At 30.9% G+C, this 18,689-nt stretch overlaps 1 protein-coding gene across 1 annotated transcript in view; it reads right to left on the reverse strand.

Moving 5' to 3' along the window:
- LOC106460891 (UPF0505 protein C16orf62 homolog) overlaps positions 1-18,689 on the reverse strand; it is a 53,805-nt gene that overhangs the window by 10,440 nt on the left and 24,676 nt on the right. The window contains exons 12-20 of the mRNA XM_022387693.1: positions 16,462-16,651; positions 14,396-14,507; positions 11,626-11,742; positions 9,209-9,262; positions 7,704-7,933; positions 7,173-7,253; positions 5,200-5,362; positions 3,132-3,209; positions 281-395 (exon numbers count right to left, since the gene is read on the reverse strand). Of these exons, the coding sequence (XP_022243401.1) occupies positions 281-395; positions 3,132-3,209; positions 5,200-5,362; positions 7,173-7,253; positions 7,704-7,933; positions 9,209-9,262; positions 11,626-11,742; positions 14,396-14,507; positions 16,462-16,651 (1,140 nt within the window). The remainder of the gene's footprint in view (positions 1-280; positions 396-3,131; positions 3,210-5,199; positions 5,363-7,172; positions 7,254-7,703; positions 7,934-9,208; positions 9,263-11,625; positions 11,743-14,395; positions 14,508-16,461; positions 16,652-18,689) is intronic.

An 18,689-nucleotide genomic window follows, 5' to 3' on the forward strand; every position in this document is an offset into this window, starting at 1 on the left:
AAAAAAAAATTCATAAATGCATTATTTACAGATCTCTGCAGAAATATGTTTGAAAATTTGTACATAATTCTTTGCAAATTACACTAAATGAAAGTTACAAGATTACAAAAGAATTACAAGAATAAAAACATTTTCACCTAATTTTGAATTTTAATGTGGAGATGTGCCCTCAGTATTTGAAAAGCACACACCAATCGTGATAGGGTTAATCTCTAGATACAAATGCATAATCACCCCACACATACAGCTTTTTACAATAAATTTTACAATAGTAACATACCTTGTGACAGACACTGATTTAGCAAAGCAACCTGACCCGAGATCAAGTACATGTCTAATCGACTGATGACATCTGTCAATGAAGGAATGGTGATGAACGAATATGCAGAGCAAGCCTGGGTAGGAGAAAATGTAAAACCTTAAATTATTTCACAAATTAAACTTACTGTATGCCTGTTTTTAGTACAAGTAATTTATGTTTATATATTTATTTGCTTTTCTAATGTCTTATGTAGCTTAAGTGAAGTTTCTCAAGTATGTCGAACTCCAATATGCAGTATTATTTCACTTACATGCACTTTTGCATGTCGTTTGATTTGTGAAAATATGCCTCCATACTGTTGAAAGCAAAGGCTGGTTAAATTATTTATGAATATTTCATATTTGTTTTAGTGAGTGGGTTATAGAAACACTTAGGTTTAAAATTTTAAAATGCTATAAATGTGCACTATGCGATTTAAACTAGCAATGGCTGGATTACAAACATTCAACAATGTATTATTTAAGCTACAAAACAGATGGCTATTAAACAAGAAGTAACTGAATTAAAAAGACAATATAAAGTATTCCAAAAGCTGGAAATCATTTGTTGCTTAAAGATCATTCTTATAAATGGGTAGTTTTTAAGGTAATAAATAATCTTAACTTTTTTTCATTACATAATAAGATGTTGAAACACCTTGGTAAATTTGTTTATTTTGCTGGAAAATCATTTTTTAGTAAAATAAATGCTACCTATCTCAACAACCAAAGGCCTTGTTTGTTTGTTGAATTTCATGCGAAGCTTCACAAGGGTTATCTGTGATAGCTATCTTTAACTTTGAAATGATAGAATAGAGAGAATGCAGCTAGACATTACCACTCATTACCAACTCTTGTCATACTGAACAGTGGAATTTGACCTTCAACCTAATAATGCATCCACTGCCCCTAAAAGCAAAATGCATTTTCTTAAGGTAACATGACACAAAACATAGATCCTCTGATCCACAGTCCATCAAGCTAATCATTGGACTATACTCAGTCCAAGCTAAGGTCTGTGTGATGAAAATAAAACCAAAATCTTATATAAAAGTTTAATAAAAAAATTATTGCTTTTCTCTGAGAAAGTCTGGGTGTGTTGACTGGATTCCTAACAGACGCTTTATATGTAAGCATATGAAAAATAAAAGTCAATCTTGGTTATTAATGGTTTTTAGTATAGTTCAGTTATCAATCAGTGAAGTAATAATGAAGATGAACAGATAGCACTGCAGTATATGATGTACCAAAAGGAAGCACTAGCAAACATACCAGCACTGAAAAGTCTTTGCAAGTTCCTTACTTTCTATTTTACATTTTTACAAGTGAACAAAGTAAATATTGTTTTAGAACACCAGAAACTCGACAAGTAGTAATTATGTAAACTACCTTTATACAATTGAAAATACTTTCAAAAAGGAAAGCAAATTATACCTAAAATAAAGAGACTATTAGGAGGTTTACAAGTTTTTAAATAATTACTATGGTACTTTTAATCTGTGAAATTATAACTTGTAACTTTTCTGAAACAAAATTTAAGATAACATTGGCTTTTAATTCACATAAATTTTTAAAAACGTTTTTTTTTCTTCTTTCAGCTTGGATAAAAGCTCATATTCTGCAGGGGAAATACAGTGTTACCAGTACCTCAAATGTAAAGAAAGAATGCTGGGCTCTTTATTAGGTATAACAATTGGAGCCTTTTTTTAACAAAAACTTTGTGATATTACACAGGGCTTTCAATCTACTCTCCAAAAATTCTTGAACAACTAATTTAATGCATTTTAATATGTCAAAACAATGGAACACAGTTGTTTTGAGCCCAGTTACTCAACAGTTTATACTGCTTGTTATTCAATAATGCAGTAGCCACATGATGCATGAAAACATGTTATTACGCAATACAAATTACAGTTCATATTTTTGCAAAAATCAAATTTAATTAACTTGTTTTTTTACAGTTTTTTTAGGTTAGACTTTACACTTCTCAATTCTTTTGTAAAGCCATTATCCTCCCTATACATTTGCTGAGATTTTGCATTCATTATCATAATGAAAGAGACCAATTCATTTTGAAAAATGATCAATCTAATTCAAACATGGTTCATACTGAATTATTGAGATCAATTTCAAGGACTTTGTAGGCACTCTCAGAATGTTTTACAAGAACTCTTTGGAAGCTAAGATGTACATCAAAATCAATCAGATTCCACTGAAATTTTATAAAATCAATATGTATTTGTTCAACATATGTTCATGTTCATCCCTGAAATTCTTTGAAATTGAGAATGGGATTTAAAGGGCTTGAAAGTTCTTGAAAAGGGGCCTTTATTTCTACAAAACTACTTGAGAATATTATAATAGCAGAATATATCGAAATATATAGAACTTTAATGCATGTTCCAAGTTGAGTACAATAAATAAAGTCTTTCTTTTCTTTTCAGTTTACATTCCCTGTACAAAGAACTGAATCTAATTTTGGTACTAGATTGAATGAATAAACCAACTGTATCTAAACCAATAAAGTTTTTTCGACAATGTAAAAATAACCAAAACAGTTCATTATGCCAACAATGAAAAACATTAATATCTTTAACAAAAAAGGGGGGTATTTAACTTTACATATACATATATATGTATCTTCCACAGCAAATCATTAAAAACACAACAACAAAGATATATATTACTCAACATGCACATGTTGATCTTGTACAATGAAGTTTTAATAAACAAAAATGGATTTGTACATGTAGTACATAAAACAAAAACACGTAACTAACCGAGTAAAAAACAATTATGGTATATATATTTTAAAAAGAAAAACATTCTACCTTAACAAAACCTGCTGTTTTCCTCGTATGATGGCCTTTTATTATCTGTCTTGTTTTCATGGCCAAATGGTTGACACACTGAAAATAAGAATATAAACAAAATTCCACTTGAATAATTTTACAAGCTTTTTTTACCTATTTAAACAATGTTATAGCATTCATTATTCACAGATTTTCACAGTGAGGTTTAACATGAAACACGTTCTTCACTTTACAAATTTCCATCTCTTTTATTTTAATTCTGACACAATGACACCACAAACAGAATATTCTGGAATTAAAAATGCCATTTTTTTATGAATAACAAACAATTCCGTGATATTGTGGGAATTATACTGTCATGAAGAAGCTTGCATGGTCATAACAGCTGGAAATTTATTGACCAAATATTCTTCAAACTTCTAAAATAAAGTGGACTATCATAATAGCTAGCCAGATCCTAAATAAAATAAGCTTAGGAAAAGTTCATTATAACAAAATTTAAAACAATACTTATGTTGAACATTACTGAAGTTATCTGAATGCTTGATATGCTAGTTTTGTCTCATGGGCTTTCAGCAAGTGTTCAAGAAATTGAAAAGAGAAAATATTAGTTTTGGATTAAAGAACATAAAGATATTCAAGTTGACACAAGTAAATTGGTAACAGTGAGGTCTGTTATCACTAAAAACAGGGTGAAACGTACGTAGAAAGTGCAGTAATAGTTTTAATTATTGTTTTTAGAAAATTAATTGAGCAAACTGGTTTCTGTACAAACATCTTTACCAACTATCAACTCCTAACAGACCTATTCTATAAAAGCTAGAACATAATGTCACATGTGATTAACTCATTTTTAACCCAGACTAGAGAGGCAGAAGTTTAAACCTCTTTAAGTACTTGGTTATCGATATCATAGATTTCAACTATGTTAAAATAAAAAAAAAAACTCAACTTTTCCTAAGCATTTAATTGCAAAATTTACCAGGAATTCTGCACTTAAACAGTCCATTAACCCTTTCTGGACCAAAGGGGTGTCACTCATACTCTCTGATTTGTTCATTCTCACAGTGGAAAATACTTAATTAAATTGCATAAAACTTAGTACAAATTTTCTAAATAGTAATCTAGCTTTTACTTAAAAAAATCAAATGAGAAAGATTTATTGATCACTTAAGACCTCATCTCTCACAATGGCATCACTGTTACCTAAGCCTGATGAGGAATCATGATTTTTGCCACCAATATTCTTAGTTGAGATTAATTAATATCCAATAAATAATTTTATTTTGTTGCTTGAATACTATAAATTTGTCTGTGGTATGTGCCTAATTTTTGTGAACTTCATATTAGAATCTCTTGTTTACCCTTATGGGAGCTCTAGGTAGGCAATATATCAACAAACCATAGCTAAAAACACTTTATTCTATATTGATATAGACAGATTAGAATATTTTCTACCAATCATTTTTAGCCAATGGTTCTATTTTCAAAGTTAAGCTTCATTAGTAATTGTTCAGGTTACATATTATGGCATCATGAAAAGGTGGCAATGAAGATATCTATTTTTGAGTATAAATTGTTGAAATAGAGTTAGACTATTATATTTGTCATTTAAATTTTGAAATTTCATATGCAAGCCTACTCTTGACACTTGAAAGGTGTTGCATGCTAGTACTGATGGGGGTAGATATTTGTCCAATAAGAAAGTGTATGAAACTAGCATACTGTAAAATAACATTAGTGTTTATATTTACGAAACAAATTATACTTTAATATCAAATTGTCCTATCCTACAAAATGCTAAGAAACTGTAAGATGAGATTTAACTCGAAGAAATGAAACTACAAATGAGCCACGGAATGTATAAATTTAATTTATGAACTAATCAAGAGATGTATGATAAAATAATAATTTTTGAAAATTGGTTTGGTAATTCAACCAGATGAACAAGGCTGCAAAATATTCCCTGAATTTTCTACAAACAAAAAAATTGTGTCAAGAAACACAAAAATACATGAACAAATTGAACTAAAATAAGTCGCAGATAACAAAATGTTCAAATATTAATGAAGAAAAAAAAAGTCACCTGAACAAGCTGAACAAGTATAGGATCCAAATTACTAAACGTTGCCCTGGCCTCTACATAGAAGCTCAACTGTTGCTCAAAGTCTCTTCCGTAATCAATCTGTCGTATAAAACGACAAATCAATGCAGAAACCTGCCTCTTTTCATCATCAAGGGTTAAAGCACTGGAAACACACAGTATTATGAACTGAAGATTTTTAAAATAGTTATGTGTAGCATCATGAAAAGTAAAAACAGGAATATACAATTCTTTACAAGATTCCAAGATATCATAATCTATTTTAAGTCAGATTTTAAAAAGTTTTTAAAATAGTTATGTGTAGCATCATGAAAAGTAAAAACAGGAATATACAATTCTTTACAAGATTCCAAAATATCATAATCTATTTTAAGTCAGATTTTGAAAAGTTGTCGATATCACTCCGACAATAAATTATCAAAACATATTTCCTTCACTGAAAAACAAAAATTATATTAACCCCTTCACTGCAACAGGAGTTTTAATTCCCCGAGCAGAACATTTTCTTTGGTAATTTTATTACAATATTGCAGCTTTTGTTATTTAAATTTAAAGCCACTAAAACAGATTGTTTTTATTTTTCTCGTATCATAAGAAAAGGATAACTTGTACAAGAAAAAGCATAGTTTATCCTGTTTTCTTTTCATTTTCTGAAGCTTATCATAGGAACAGTGATACAAGTGATTAAAGCAGTGAATGCCATAAAAAGGCCCAGGATTTATCCCAAAACTTCTATGAAAGCATGTTATCCTGATGATGATGTGGTAGTAAAGCAAGAATGTCATGTGATTTACACAACATATAATCAGTAACCAAGATAAATAGATCTGTGTAAAGATATAGGAAAACAAAATGAAATATGCTACAGATTTCATGGCACAATTCACACACACGTGCATGCACAGATAACACTGTGTAGGCCCTTTGGCATGTATGTCACGGTAAATGGTTAATCTATTGTTGAATATCTTTCCACCATGGAACTGAATGTTTCTGTGCTACATAAAAAACTATGTCATAAAGTTTGGTTAATATATTAAATTGCAAGTCATATAAATAAAATGAAAATTACAGTATTTTCAAAGCCCTGCTGGTAACTAGTTACAGTATGTAATACAATATGCCACTTGTTAACCTTGTACTTCTTATTACATGGTTGGACTAATGTGTTCACAGAATGTTGAAGTTATGTTAAAAGTTAAAAAATTTTTACAGATAGCAAAATAACCTCATATGATATTTCACTCTGCAAAACTATGATTAAAAAATTACCTAACATGAAAGTACAATCATAACAGCACCAAATTTAACTTTGCAAGAGGTAACTACATTTAAAACACTAAAGATAAGTAACACAATGCAAACAAGGTAACAAATTAAGAAACAATGTTATTGTGTCAGTAAAAGCTTCACTTTTAGATATGTACAACTGGATGTGAATTAAAATATAATGCAATCAACAAGTGAGATATGAATAATCATTAAGCTTATATGGAAGTTAAGATAGTAAGTCTGCAAATACACAAATTTCAGTTACAATAGCTAGCTTTAGAATAAAGCAATTCAGTCGAGTGAAGCGAAGACTAAGCATATGCTGACTAACTTGAAACATTTGTAGTTTGGTTTAAAGCCTGATTTCATGTGAAACACAGACTAGAGTTAATAAAGTTTTTACAATTCTCACTTCAGTAGAATTAAACGACTCACATCTTCCATGCTACGGTTATGATTCAGTTTTTAAAATATTAACAAAAACAGGGTTAATGAAGCAGTCTTGAACAACTAGCTAGTTATTTTCAAGGCAAATTTTGATGACTGGTTAAAACAACATAACTTTTTATTTCAGTTTTTATTATTCACAAAAGAAGTTGCTACTGGCTCTCCTTATTAAAACTTATACCAATATCAAAGCTACACTGTAATATACTTAAACTCAATCAATTAAAATGGCTTACTTCACTGAATCATGCATTGTTTTACAAATAAACATCAAAGCATTGATGACGACAGGATCATTTGTAGGCTCTCTCACAGTCCTAGAAAAAAATATTTACATCTTAGACTGAAAATAAAAACAAAACTTCAAAAACTTGCATATTTTTTACAAATAAAGCAATAAAACATTTATTTTCCTTCTTTTCTAAAACATTAGTATAGTGGCAATTTTACCAACACATCATCAAATGCATTAATGAAATAAAAGGACTGGAAAAAGACATGTACTAAAACAACATTTAGAACCAAATCCTTTTCATTTTTTTGTGGGTGGAAACTCTGTCATGTTTCCTGTTTATTTCATAAGTATACAATTTAAAAAAAAAAAGGTGAATGACAGCTTTATCAGACAACAAATACACACAACATTACAATATACTAAAGTGATTGAGCTCAGGACAAAAGTTACAAATAAACAAAGTTTAATTAGAAAAGTATTGACATATTTCACAGTTGCCATACACCATAATAATAAAAAAAAACAAGCTCACCTGACAAAGGTCTCCATGACCATTTTACAAACATCCACTTTCACAGACTCCTTCTGCAGCATGTCAAGGAAGGGAAGAAAGTGGTCCATAGAAAAAAGCATGGCAAAATCATGCATGTGGGAAAGTATCCTATCAAACACGCTCACCAGTTGAGAGTAGTGACTTTCAAAGGCACGATCAGGGTTCATGTGCTTTATGATGTCTCCGAGGAAAGTATTTACTTCACGCTTCTGTAGTAGTGCAGAAGAATGTGGTTAAAACAAGTGCATTCACTCCCAGTTATTTTAGAAAGAAAATGTACATCATTCATCTTAAAAAAATGTTTAAGTATACTAGTCAAGATACCCAGTAATGGCGATATTAAAAAGTAATATTATAAAAGGGGGGCATGGATGTTTTCCATTATTATGAACCATAGCAAATGAACAGTTAATCCTATGATCAGTTGAGCTCTCATTCACAGTGTTAAGGTTTTTTTTTAGTTGTTGTTAAATACCAAGTTACACAATGGGCTATCTGTGCCCTACCCATCATGGTTAGCAAAACCCTATTTTTAGTTATAAACTGTTACTCTTTTGCACTGAGCCACTAAAGGGTGATATTAAGGTAAGAATACTAAAATAGCTGCCAGACTCATAGAATATGTGTGATTATTTATTTACTGCGACTCAATGTTTGGGAGGGGGGCTTCTTGAGTTCCTCTACTAAATTTTATTGAAATTGATTCATACAGTTAGATAGATAGGGATTTGTTTCTATTTTTCCTGCTATATTTGAGTATAAACTTCTAGTTTATGTCAAGTGAGTAAAAAATACTGCATATACAATATACATAAGTTGAAAAACATCAGTACATGAGGCCTAGGCCTTCTTTATACTTTGCATTTGTAAAGGGTTACATTCAATAAAACGTTTTTAAAATAATTATTTATCCATCATTAATGAGAAGTACTCAGCTGTTTATTGACACTTAATGCCTCAGAAATTTTGACACTGACAACACTTTATATTTGCTTTGACCCGTAAATGATCTTTATATTATTGGACATAGAGTAATCTGAGGGATAGACCGGGGCTGAAACACAGCTGTAGAAGTCCCAATAATGTTTCGAGTTATTGCTTAACTTAAAATCTTGGGCTCTACTTAGTCCAGAATAAACAAATACAAGCTGGAAAGATACCATGGTTAGAGGATAACATAGCTCACAAAATAGAATTCTCTACTAAAGGTAAGCTTTGGCACCAGTCAATTTTCGACATTCATCACACAGACGTTAAAAAGAAGCTTTAATAGGATGAGAGCCAAAAAACTACCAGTATTTTAAAATCCTTAGGCAACATCCACATGTATCATCTTTCTTTACAATATACTGACTCATTCTAGTTTAGTTGAACTGTCTAAGCTTTATGTATTAAAACACTATTTTCATATATATGACAACATCTGTTCATAATCTTACAGAGAAAATACATTATTTATTTAAATGTGTCTGTATTATACTCACTGAAAAGTGTTTGACTGGATATTCTATCCATACTTCAGCACAACTCATGTAGTCCTACATAATGAATATATAAAACAATGATACAGTTAGTATACAACAGTCAATTTAATTTAAGTGTAACATCCGTGTTTTTCGTGTTGTTACAATGTTTTGTTCATTTTTCAAAATACATAATCATCATTACACAACAGCTGGAGATGCTAAAGGAATTTCATATCGAGTAAATACCACATATTTTTGAAATAAGATGTGATTTAATAACTTTCTTAGAGAGTTGTCATCTAGGGCTCACTTAGATTTTTATGTATTTTTCTAGCTAAATGCTGCTTAATGTATCTGGAAACTGAACACACCACTGAAATGAAACATACAAAGTGAAGCTATACAGACAACTTGCCAGGTTATTTATGTTAGATAATGTTTTGGATCACTTTCTTGTTCCTTCCTCAGGTCATCTTCGTGGGGTAATCTTTTCCTAGTTCTTTCTTCAGGTCACCTTTGTGAGGTAATCTTTTCCTAGTTCCTTCTACAGATCATTTTCTAATCTAATCCACATGGATACTCTTGTTACACCTCACCTTTATCTCAAAATGAAATAATACATGTCACTGCAGAGACTGTTGGAAGTAATATTTATTCCAAATAAGACAACCTTTCTTTTGTTGTTAGCTGTGCCAGTGAAAATGGATAAGTAGTTGAATCTTCTCTAGATATGGCAGTGTGCTCTGATTAAAAAAATAACAGGAATGTTCAGACAACATTTGAAAATCAGCATGGCCAAGGATATAATGGTTGTTCTACCATGTCTGGCCATTACACCAGACTACAGACATGTGTGAAAGATTTGGCTCCAGAGGCTTATTAATGTGCACTGCTTCAAACATCACTGTGGAGCAGTCCAGAAACTATTTTCATTTATTGAAGGCAGCACAAAACAACATGGTTTTAACAATAACTGCAACCTAAAGAAACTAGCATACTGCATTACAATAATTCAGTCAAACTGAAATCTACTGTTGTGAAATCTACATTAGAATCTATTGTGCATGATGATAATTTTGACTGTGAATCTGCTGGTGATGTTTCATTCCTCCTAAAACCTACTGACTTTGAATTCTATCTCTGCCTGGTTACTATGGGTTAAATCTTGAAATCATGTGATACAAGTTTCAAATATCTGCAACGTTAGAATACGAACACTGCAACATCTCAAGTTCAACCGTTAGTTACGGAAATGAAAGGCATACAAAACAAAGAAAGCATTTACAGGAAGTTGAAACCTCTGAATGAAAGACAGGCAGTACTGGGGTTACTTACTCTGAACCTCATACTAGAAAGGTTTCCTGTAAATTGGATCCTTGTTTTAAAACTCAAATCATATTAACTGGCAAAGATTGTTATTGAGTTACATTATTTTCTGAAGTATTGAATTTGATTCTCTAGGAATTTGATTTTCTGAAAAAGTGTTGCTGGTCTTGATGCCAACCAATTGATTAGTGTCTCCAAGGCAGAGAAAATCCTTATGTTGGAAAACTTGGCCACCTTTTACATAGGCAACATCAACTGTAAGTTCTGGCTTCTGAATACAAGATATCTATTTGACCTGTTGTAAAAGCCATCCAGCTTTTCAAAATAAAGGGAATTCATCAGATTTTTTTTTGCACAGGGTCTCACAGAGATGTATCCAAACTTGAGCTATCATTATTGCTTGATTCTATCTCTGCCAATCACATCTTGGACTTGTGAACATTCTTCAGTATTGAAGCTTATCAAGAGCAAGCTCCATGGCACCACAGCAAAGCAGTGTCTGAGTAACTTGATGGTGCTATCAGATGAGTCAGAATAAGTGAAACTGATCAAGTTAGATACGATTCGTGATTATTGATGTAAATACGTTTTCACTCATTCCTTGAATAATGTTTTCACTGAGCATATTGTGTGCACCTGGTGTACGTTGTATGTATTATTACTACATATATTATGTTACACGTACTATGCATATAGTGTTATGTGTACTATGCATCATGTTTTGTGTATTATACATACATATAGATACAAACATGGAATAATAATTTGGACTACACTATTATGACTGTTACTGCATAAAATGTCACTTTGTTACACATGCATAACTGTAAACAAACTCAAAAAATTCGTGTAAACGTACTGGTTTAACAATATCAACAAAACATATTGAGTATTTATTAGTTCAACAGCCAAAATAACTGTGTAATAAAAACAATTATCGTTAGAATAAAAAACAAAACTTAGAGGGTACACATAAAATGTACTTTTAAAATAATTCATAATGCAAAAAACTCCCATTTTGAATGCAAAGAATAAGATTAAATTAAAGTATCAGGAATGATGGCTTATTGTATTTTTAATTTTTTCCTCAACTACAAAGAAAAACTTACAGCTGGATTTTTAAGTTTAGTTACAACTTTCCACACTTCATTTAACATCTGCAGGCGTTGATCCTCCGGTGGGTCAGCAACTACGAGGCACAGGCCTAGAGTACGATACAAGAGGTGCTGCCGGAGAATAACATTTCATAAAGGATTAATATTCAATATAATCATTACTAGATACAAAGTTATAAAATTATGTGATTCTATTTACCTGTATATTACAAATTTAGGTGATTAAAGTCTAGTTTTTTCTTCCTACAGACTCGAGTTTTTTAACATACCAATGTGAACTGTATCCACTGTGGACAAAATTTTTAGTTGTAATAAGATTAGATATTTTATAGTAACAAAAGATCTATCACTGAAAACAGGTTTCTATTAACAAAGTTAATCTTTACACTTATAAATCCTAAATATACCAAGTTAGATTCAACACATCACTTCTCAGGATCCTTGTTTATATTTGCTGGTTGTTCCAGAAACATTCCTAACAAAACATTACTTTTCTCTTGGTTAATACATTTACGGAGAAGAAGACTATGAATTTTATGCTCTTTAAAAAGATTGCCTATCTTACTACCAACTTCAACTTTCAATAATTATTTTTACAGAAAACACTGTTACTATTATATTATTTTTCAAAGTATATCCCAGCTATTTTTAAAATTAAAAAGACCAAAAAAACATTTCTCTACAAATCTGACCAATGATTGGCTAGGACAAAAAAGCTACATCAAATTAGATTTAAGTTGTTGTTCATTTAAGTTTCTATAATACTTACTTCTATTATTATGGAATTATATTACCAATAGTTTTTATCCTTTAACATGTTCGCAGCATAAGTGATTTCTCTAATTATGCAATAGGAGAGTTAAGCTTCATTGCAAGCTCTGTTTTATGACAGAATAACTGGATTGACAGGTTTCTCTTGAGTGCATCACTGGTGGTACATGATGTCCTGTCTTTACCCATTTAAAATTTGGCTGTCATGTATAATTTTAAAACAAAAATTGATTTAATCATTTAAATTTGTTTTATTTCAGTTGTCCTTTCAACATCGCATCCGTGCTCCACCAATGGTACATGATGGAGGCGTGGCTTTATTATAGCCGTCCATACAGAATAAATGCTTTCATATAGGACTTTGGAGATGTAAGATGCAGTTATATCTTATGAACGTTGTGTACCACTAGTGGCTCATGACGTCCAACAGAAAACATGCAAATGTACCACCGGTGGCGCACGATGTGTGAACGTGTTAAAGATATAATTTTGTAACTGAAAAGGAGGATGGGATTCCATTACTTTTAATAACACTAACTTGAAATTCAAAATTGTTAAAATAAATTTGTTTTTTAGTGAAATAATAAACGTAACGATATTAAGATTCATAAAAAACTTTCATTTTGCTCTACTTCATTATACATTTGAGGTTTAATAGTCGATTAACTTTCTTCTTGACTCAGGTTTTCAGTGACTTCCATGATTAACCAAGTAGAAGAGACGAAATCACAAGATATACAGTAAATACCAGTAATTTCTTATTGCTTATTTAATACTACACCTATCCAGTGAAAGCTTTGACCAGGGTTCAACATTTACAATTTCCAGCCTGTCCAAAACTTTTCTTTTGATGAATAATATGAAGCGATTCATTGCCTGACTTGAAAGGTGAAAACTTTAGTTTTTAATGTTAAAAATAACAACTTGAAAAAAGTACTATAAACTCTCAGGGCCTGTTATCTTAGAGAAATATTGTTCTATAAATGAAAAATATTACAATATTTATATCTTTCTTTGAGCTGAAGAATAAATACATATTGCACACTGTTATTTGTATCATACCTCTAAGTAATGATGCACTCATAACTCCACCTTAGTTGCTTATGAGTAATTACAAAAAAATCTATGAAATTAGATTCTGTCAGATGATAAAAAAATTCAAGAACATCTAAAACAATGTAATAAAAACACAATCGAAATTTTTCTTTTATTTGACAAATTGCCAATGAAAATCAACCAAACAGGGTATGAACTGTGGTATTTGGCAGCTTGTCTCATAATTTCTTGCACGTGGTTGTGAAGAAAGTTGACGGAAATGATGACAGCTTAACAAACAAGACTATCTTACTTTGTGAAGGAAGCTGAAAGAAAAGGTGGCAGCTTGATGAACAAGACTTCCTTACTTTGTGAAGGAAGCTGATAGAAAAGATGGCAGCTTAAAAAAGAGACTAGTTAACTTTGTGAAGGAAGCTGATAGAAAAGGTGGCAGCTTAATGAAGAGGGCTACCTTACTTTGTGAAGGAAGCTGACAGAAAAGGTAGCAGCATAACAAACAAGACTAGTTAACTTTGCAACAATTACCAGTAAACAACCTTTAAAAAACTGAATGAACTGCTTCACAGTTTCAGTATGAATCAAAGTGAGAATGGTGACGTGTCCCTACACAGAAGGATAATTTCCCGAGCATCAAACACAGTGACGAGAAGGAGTGTCACTTACCATTCAAAATGCTGAAAGTATAAAGAGTATGTGATCCACAGAGCCTGTATATTTTTCAGGACAGGTGATCAAAACAGTTAATGTAAAGACCTGTGTGGCTGAAACTTCATTTTTTTTATAGAAAAATACTTAGTAGTGATAATAATAATAATAAAAAATGCAACTGAATTTCCTGAATCTATTTCTGTCTGGGCTAATGAAACCAATAATTTATTTTACATAATCAAATAATTTCAAAGCAAATTTAATACTTTTATAATACAAATCAACTTACTTTTGGAAATCCAGCTTCATCACATTCTTTCATCATTTCTACAAAATCTAGAGCTCTTTTAGCAATGAATTCTGGTTTGAAAGCAGTCATGATAGAGTTGAGGAGAAGGGCACTTCAAATATGTGAGAAAATGATTTGTAGTTTCCTATTTTATAGCTTGATGCACTTATTATAGTTAGGTCATAACAACTATATCAATTGTAAAGAAAATAAGAACACTATAAAGGAAATATTGAAATTTCTTTCCTTACTAGAAGATAACAAAAGAAGTCAAAAAGGAAACTTAAAATTATAAATATAATAAAATAAAATTACAGATACATGTTCTTATTCATTATATGACAGAATTTGTCAAATTTCACTTTTTTTATGAAAAACAAAAATATGATCAAGTTAACTTTTTTACCAAGACTAAAAACAGTCCAGTAAAACATTCTCTAAGAATAGAAACATAATAAATCTTGCAAAGTGTTATCTTCTCTGATTGCTATGACAAATTCAATCTTTTTGAAAACAAAAAACGAAAAAACAATATTTAAATACTAAATATAAGATTACAAAGAAGATAAGCATTCATTTTTACAAACAACAATATTTCCTGAAGAGTCAATACAATCTAAAGACGTGGATTGATCGTTCTCTGATAATTAACATTTCTGATCATTAATTTATCTAAACAAAAGTATATCACCCCTAAAAACTAAACAGACATATATATTATGAAGAACACACACAATTAGATGAGTTCCTCTAAAAAAGGTTTGAGCAAAACTAAATTCCTTTAAATACAGAATGAGGTAATGAAATAAAACAGCTTAATAAAGGGATTTAGCAGAGTGAGCTTTCTATAGATGCAGAAGTCTGGCCATTTTATTTTTTTCTTGAGACCTAACTAGGTTTAAACCACTCTTTCTGAAACCCAAACAGAGATTTGTCCAAGTTGAACTTTATCTGAAGTTATTATAGAAGATTGCTTATATTGTATTCTCTCCAAAGTCTGAAAACAAAGCTGTACTACATTATCTGTAAGATAACAAAATTCTGGAAACAACATAAAGACCATTCTGTAAAAATCTAATTGGGCCTTTAACTACAAAGGATATTAGTACTTTTTAAAGGTTAAACATAGTGGTTAAGCCAGATTTGTGTTTCTATTTCATAGACATTTATTAAATACAATAATGTAATGAAACAAATATGTAGTAACATATATATTTATTAAGTACTTATATCCTGTGCTATATTTTCCTCCCACATTAAATTCATAACTAATACTAAAAAATCTCTCACTTGTGAAAATGTGTACCCTGAAATAATGTCACTTCCACTGATGTCACTTAGCATCTAATTGAAAACCCACAAGTCTCTTGGTTGCTTTGGTGCTAAAATTAACAACCATCAAAAGAAGCGGGAAGTAGAAAGGAATTGTAAAGACTAAGTGTTTTGAGTACAAACTGTATCACAAAATGTGTTTACTTTCCACTTACCATCATCCTAGAATATGCATAATAAAAAGGAGGAAGGAATGAAATTGAAAGAACTAGATGAAGAATAAGCTAAAAACAAAGAAGGACATTGCTTAAAAGTAAATCTACAGTGGTAGTTGCTTTAACATTTTTGTGTTTGTTTGTTTTGAACTTTGCGCAAATCTACACGAGGGCTACCTGCACTACCCATCCCGAATTTAGCAGGGTAAGACCAGAGAGATGGCAGCTAGTCATCACCACCCACTGCCGGTTATTCGCCTACTCTTTTACCAACGAATAGTGGGATTGACCATCACATTATAATGCCCCAAGGCTGAAAGGGCAAGCATGTTTGGTGTTACGGGTATTCGAACCCGTGATCCGCAGATTATGAGTCGAGCACCCTAAAATCTTTGGGAAGAAGAAAAAATAAAGAATTAAACCATCCTTGTACAACGATTTTACAACCATAAAATTCTGAACTCCAGCTGCTGTACAACACAATCAGAACAAATTAGACCTAGCACATTTTATCTAACTTAGAAAATCTAGAGTTCCATAAAACATTGTACTTAATACTAGCTTTCTCGCAGATCTAACCTGTTGCACTGAGATCGACATTTTAGAAGCACTTCTTTTAACACCAATTCTGAGGCTCTGTAGGCTACACAATGAAGTATCCAATCAAGTGCTGGAGAGTAGAGGGTTAGATAAGTTGGAAGGTCAATTTTCTGTTCCACCAAAGTTCTCTGGACAACAGGACTCTGAAGCTTAAACAATGAAAAAAAAACTGTAAATGGAACTTTCTCTTAAACCTTGACTCAGTTAACCTAGTTAACTAAAAAACAAATACAGACAACTGAACTTGAATTGCTACTGTCCTTACTTAGATGCCAAGAAAAAGTCTTTTTGACAAATCAAATCAATATTATGGAATTGTTAACCAAATCAACCAGATGTATTATTTCTGAAAGGATAAGAAGGTACAAACAATTATGATCACAAAAAACAAAATACTCATTTAAGGCAAACTTATCAACTATGTATGGTGGTTTAAATATTAATAAGCAATCACGAAATAAACTTTTATTTCAATCTGTAGCATGTGTTAATCAGTTACAGATAAAGCTAAAATAATGTTAAATCAAAAACTAAATTTTATTTGGTGATTCAGTGTATACTATTTTTCTTTCTGCATAAAAAAAAATGTACAACTGAAAATAATTATCCAATTCGGCTAGAGATCTTACTCAAATGTAATCTATAAGGAATATTCCTATAAAGCTGTAGCAGGCTGTGTTTGATGTATATGTGTGTTTATGTATATATGAATAAATACATTTACAGCATATCTCAGCCAAATCAATACTAGAACATTTGTTAAACATAAATTTTAGTCTTTTATCACCAATAGTCCTTGGACTGATGACATAAAACATTTTATACTTTCTCAAACTTTATTGAAATAGCAAGTACTTCTTTTTTGTGAAATATGAATAAATAGACAACTTTGGATGACGTCAGTATTATTACATAACCATACATTACGTTCTCTACACAAGGTAAGGAAAGGAAAAACAGAAAACCAATGTAATAGTGTTATAACTTCAATAATAAATATTTTCTTACATCTGTCTTGGCAACACTACTGACATACATCTACAGTTATTTTGCACTTTTTTATAACATACATTCCTGAGAGGAAATGCAAGTTCAATGGTGTCTTGTATGTTAGCAAAGTTTGTTCTTATTCTTTAGTGACAAAAAAAACATAAATACATTGTGATCAGACTTTAAACAGTAAGAATTTTAACAAAGATTTGGTTAACTTTGAAAGATTCTGTAAGAAAACTTAAAAGCAGAGTTAAGCTGCACAAGTTCTCCTTCATATGATTAAACAAAGCTTATGACATCATATCTTGTGGAACTAATACTTTAAATATATCCATACATTTTAATGATGCAATGACACTTCACTAAAATAGTATAATTATTCTATGCTCAAAAGCATCAAGCAGTGAACATAGATATAGCAACAACTAATATTAAATCATTTGATATTAGAATAAATATTAGAATTAATGACATTAGATAATTTCCGAAACAATGCAAAATTAATTTAATTATTTTCTATTTTTTAATATATTTCAAATCAAATCACTAATTAACTTTACTTTTATATTTCAAGAAAGATTATAATGCTTCTATCTATCTGCACCATGTATTGAATATGTTGTATTCCAAGGTATCTATCGGCAATGTGTATTGGATACATTGTATTCCAAGGCTAAGAGGGGGCCAAGCACACAGTTGTCTGATCACAATAACAGATTCTAGTACATGGAAGGCCAGGTGTAATGAATTGTTGCAGGAGAACAGAAAAAAAAATTATGGCAGGAAGTTGAAATAAAATGTAAACACTTTATTTACAAAGAAATTCACAAAAAAAGGTGACAATAAGGGCTGATCATCTCATGTTAGAAGATTATATGAAAAGTAAACACTTTTTAAAGAGAAGCATAAAAAGTTGTCAATAAAGGCTGATCATTTGGGGGAATAAGATTCAGTTGTGGTGAGTTGAACAGAATAAACATTGACTTAAGTTTAAAATATTAACTAAAATAAATGAAAGAAGTTACATTTATTAAAATAAACATTACTTGAAAGTAAACTGAAACTAATGGTGGTAATTAATTAAACAAATGTTACACATATATGATCAGCAGGAAGAACAAAGAAATCACAGACTAAACTTCACAGTAAGCCCCAACTCTTCCAAAACAAAAATGAGTCTGACTGAGAACACCAAAACTGCTTTCATGATCCAC

Source organism: Limulus polyphemus, unplaced genomic scaffold (genome assembly GCF_000517525.1).
Source record: "Limulus polyphemus unplaced genomic scaffold, Limulus_polyphemus-2.1.2 Scaffold857, whole genome shotgun sequence".
NCBI lineage: Eukaryota > Metazoa > Arthropoda > Merostomata > Xiphosura > Limulidae > Limulus > Limulus polyphemus.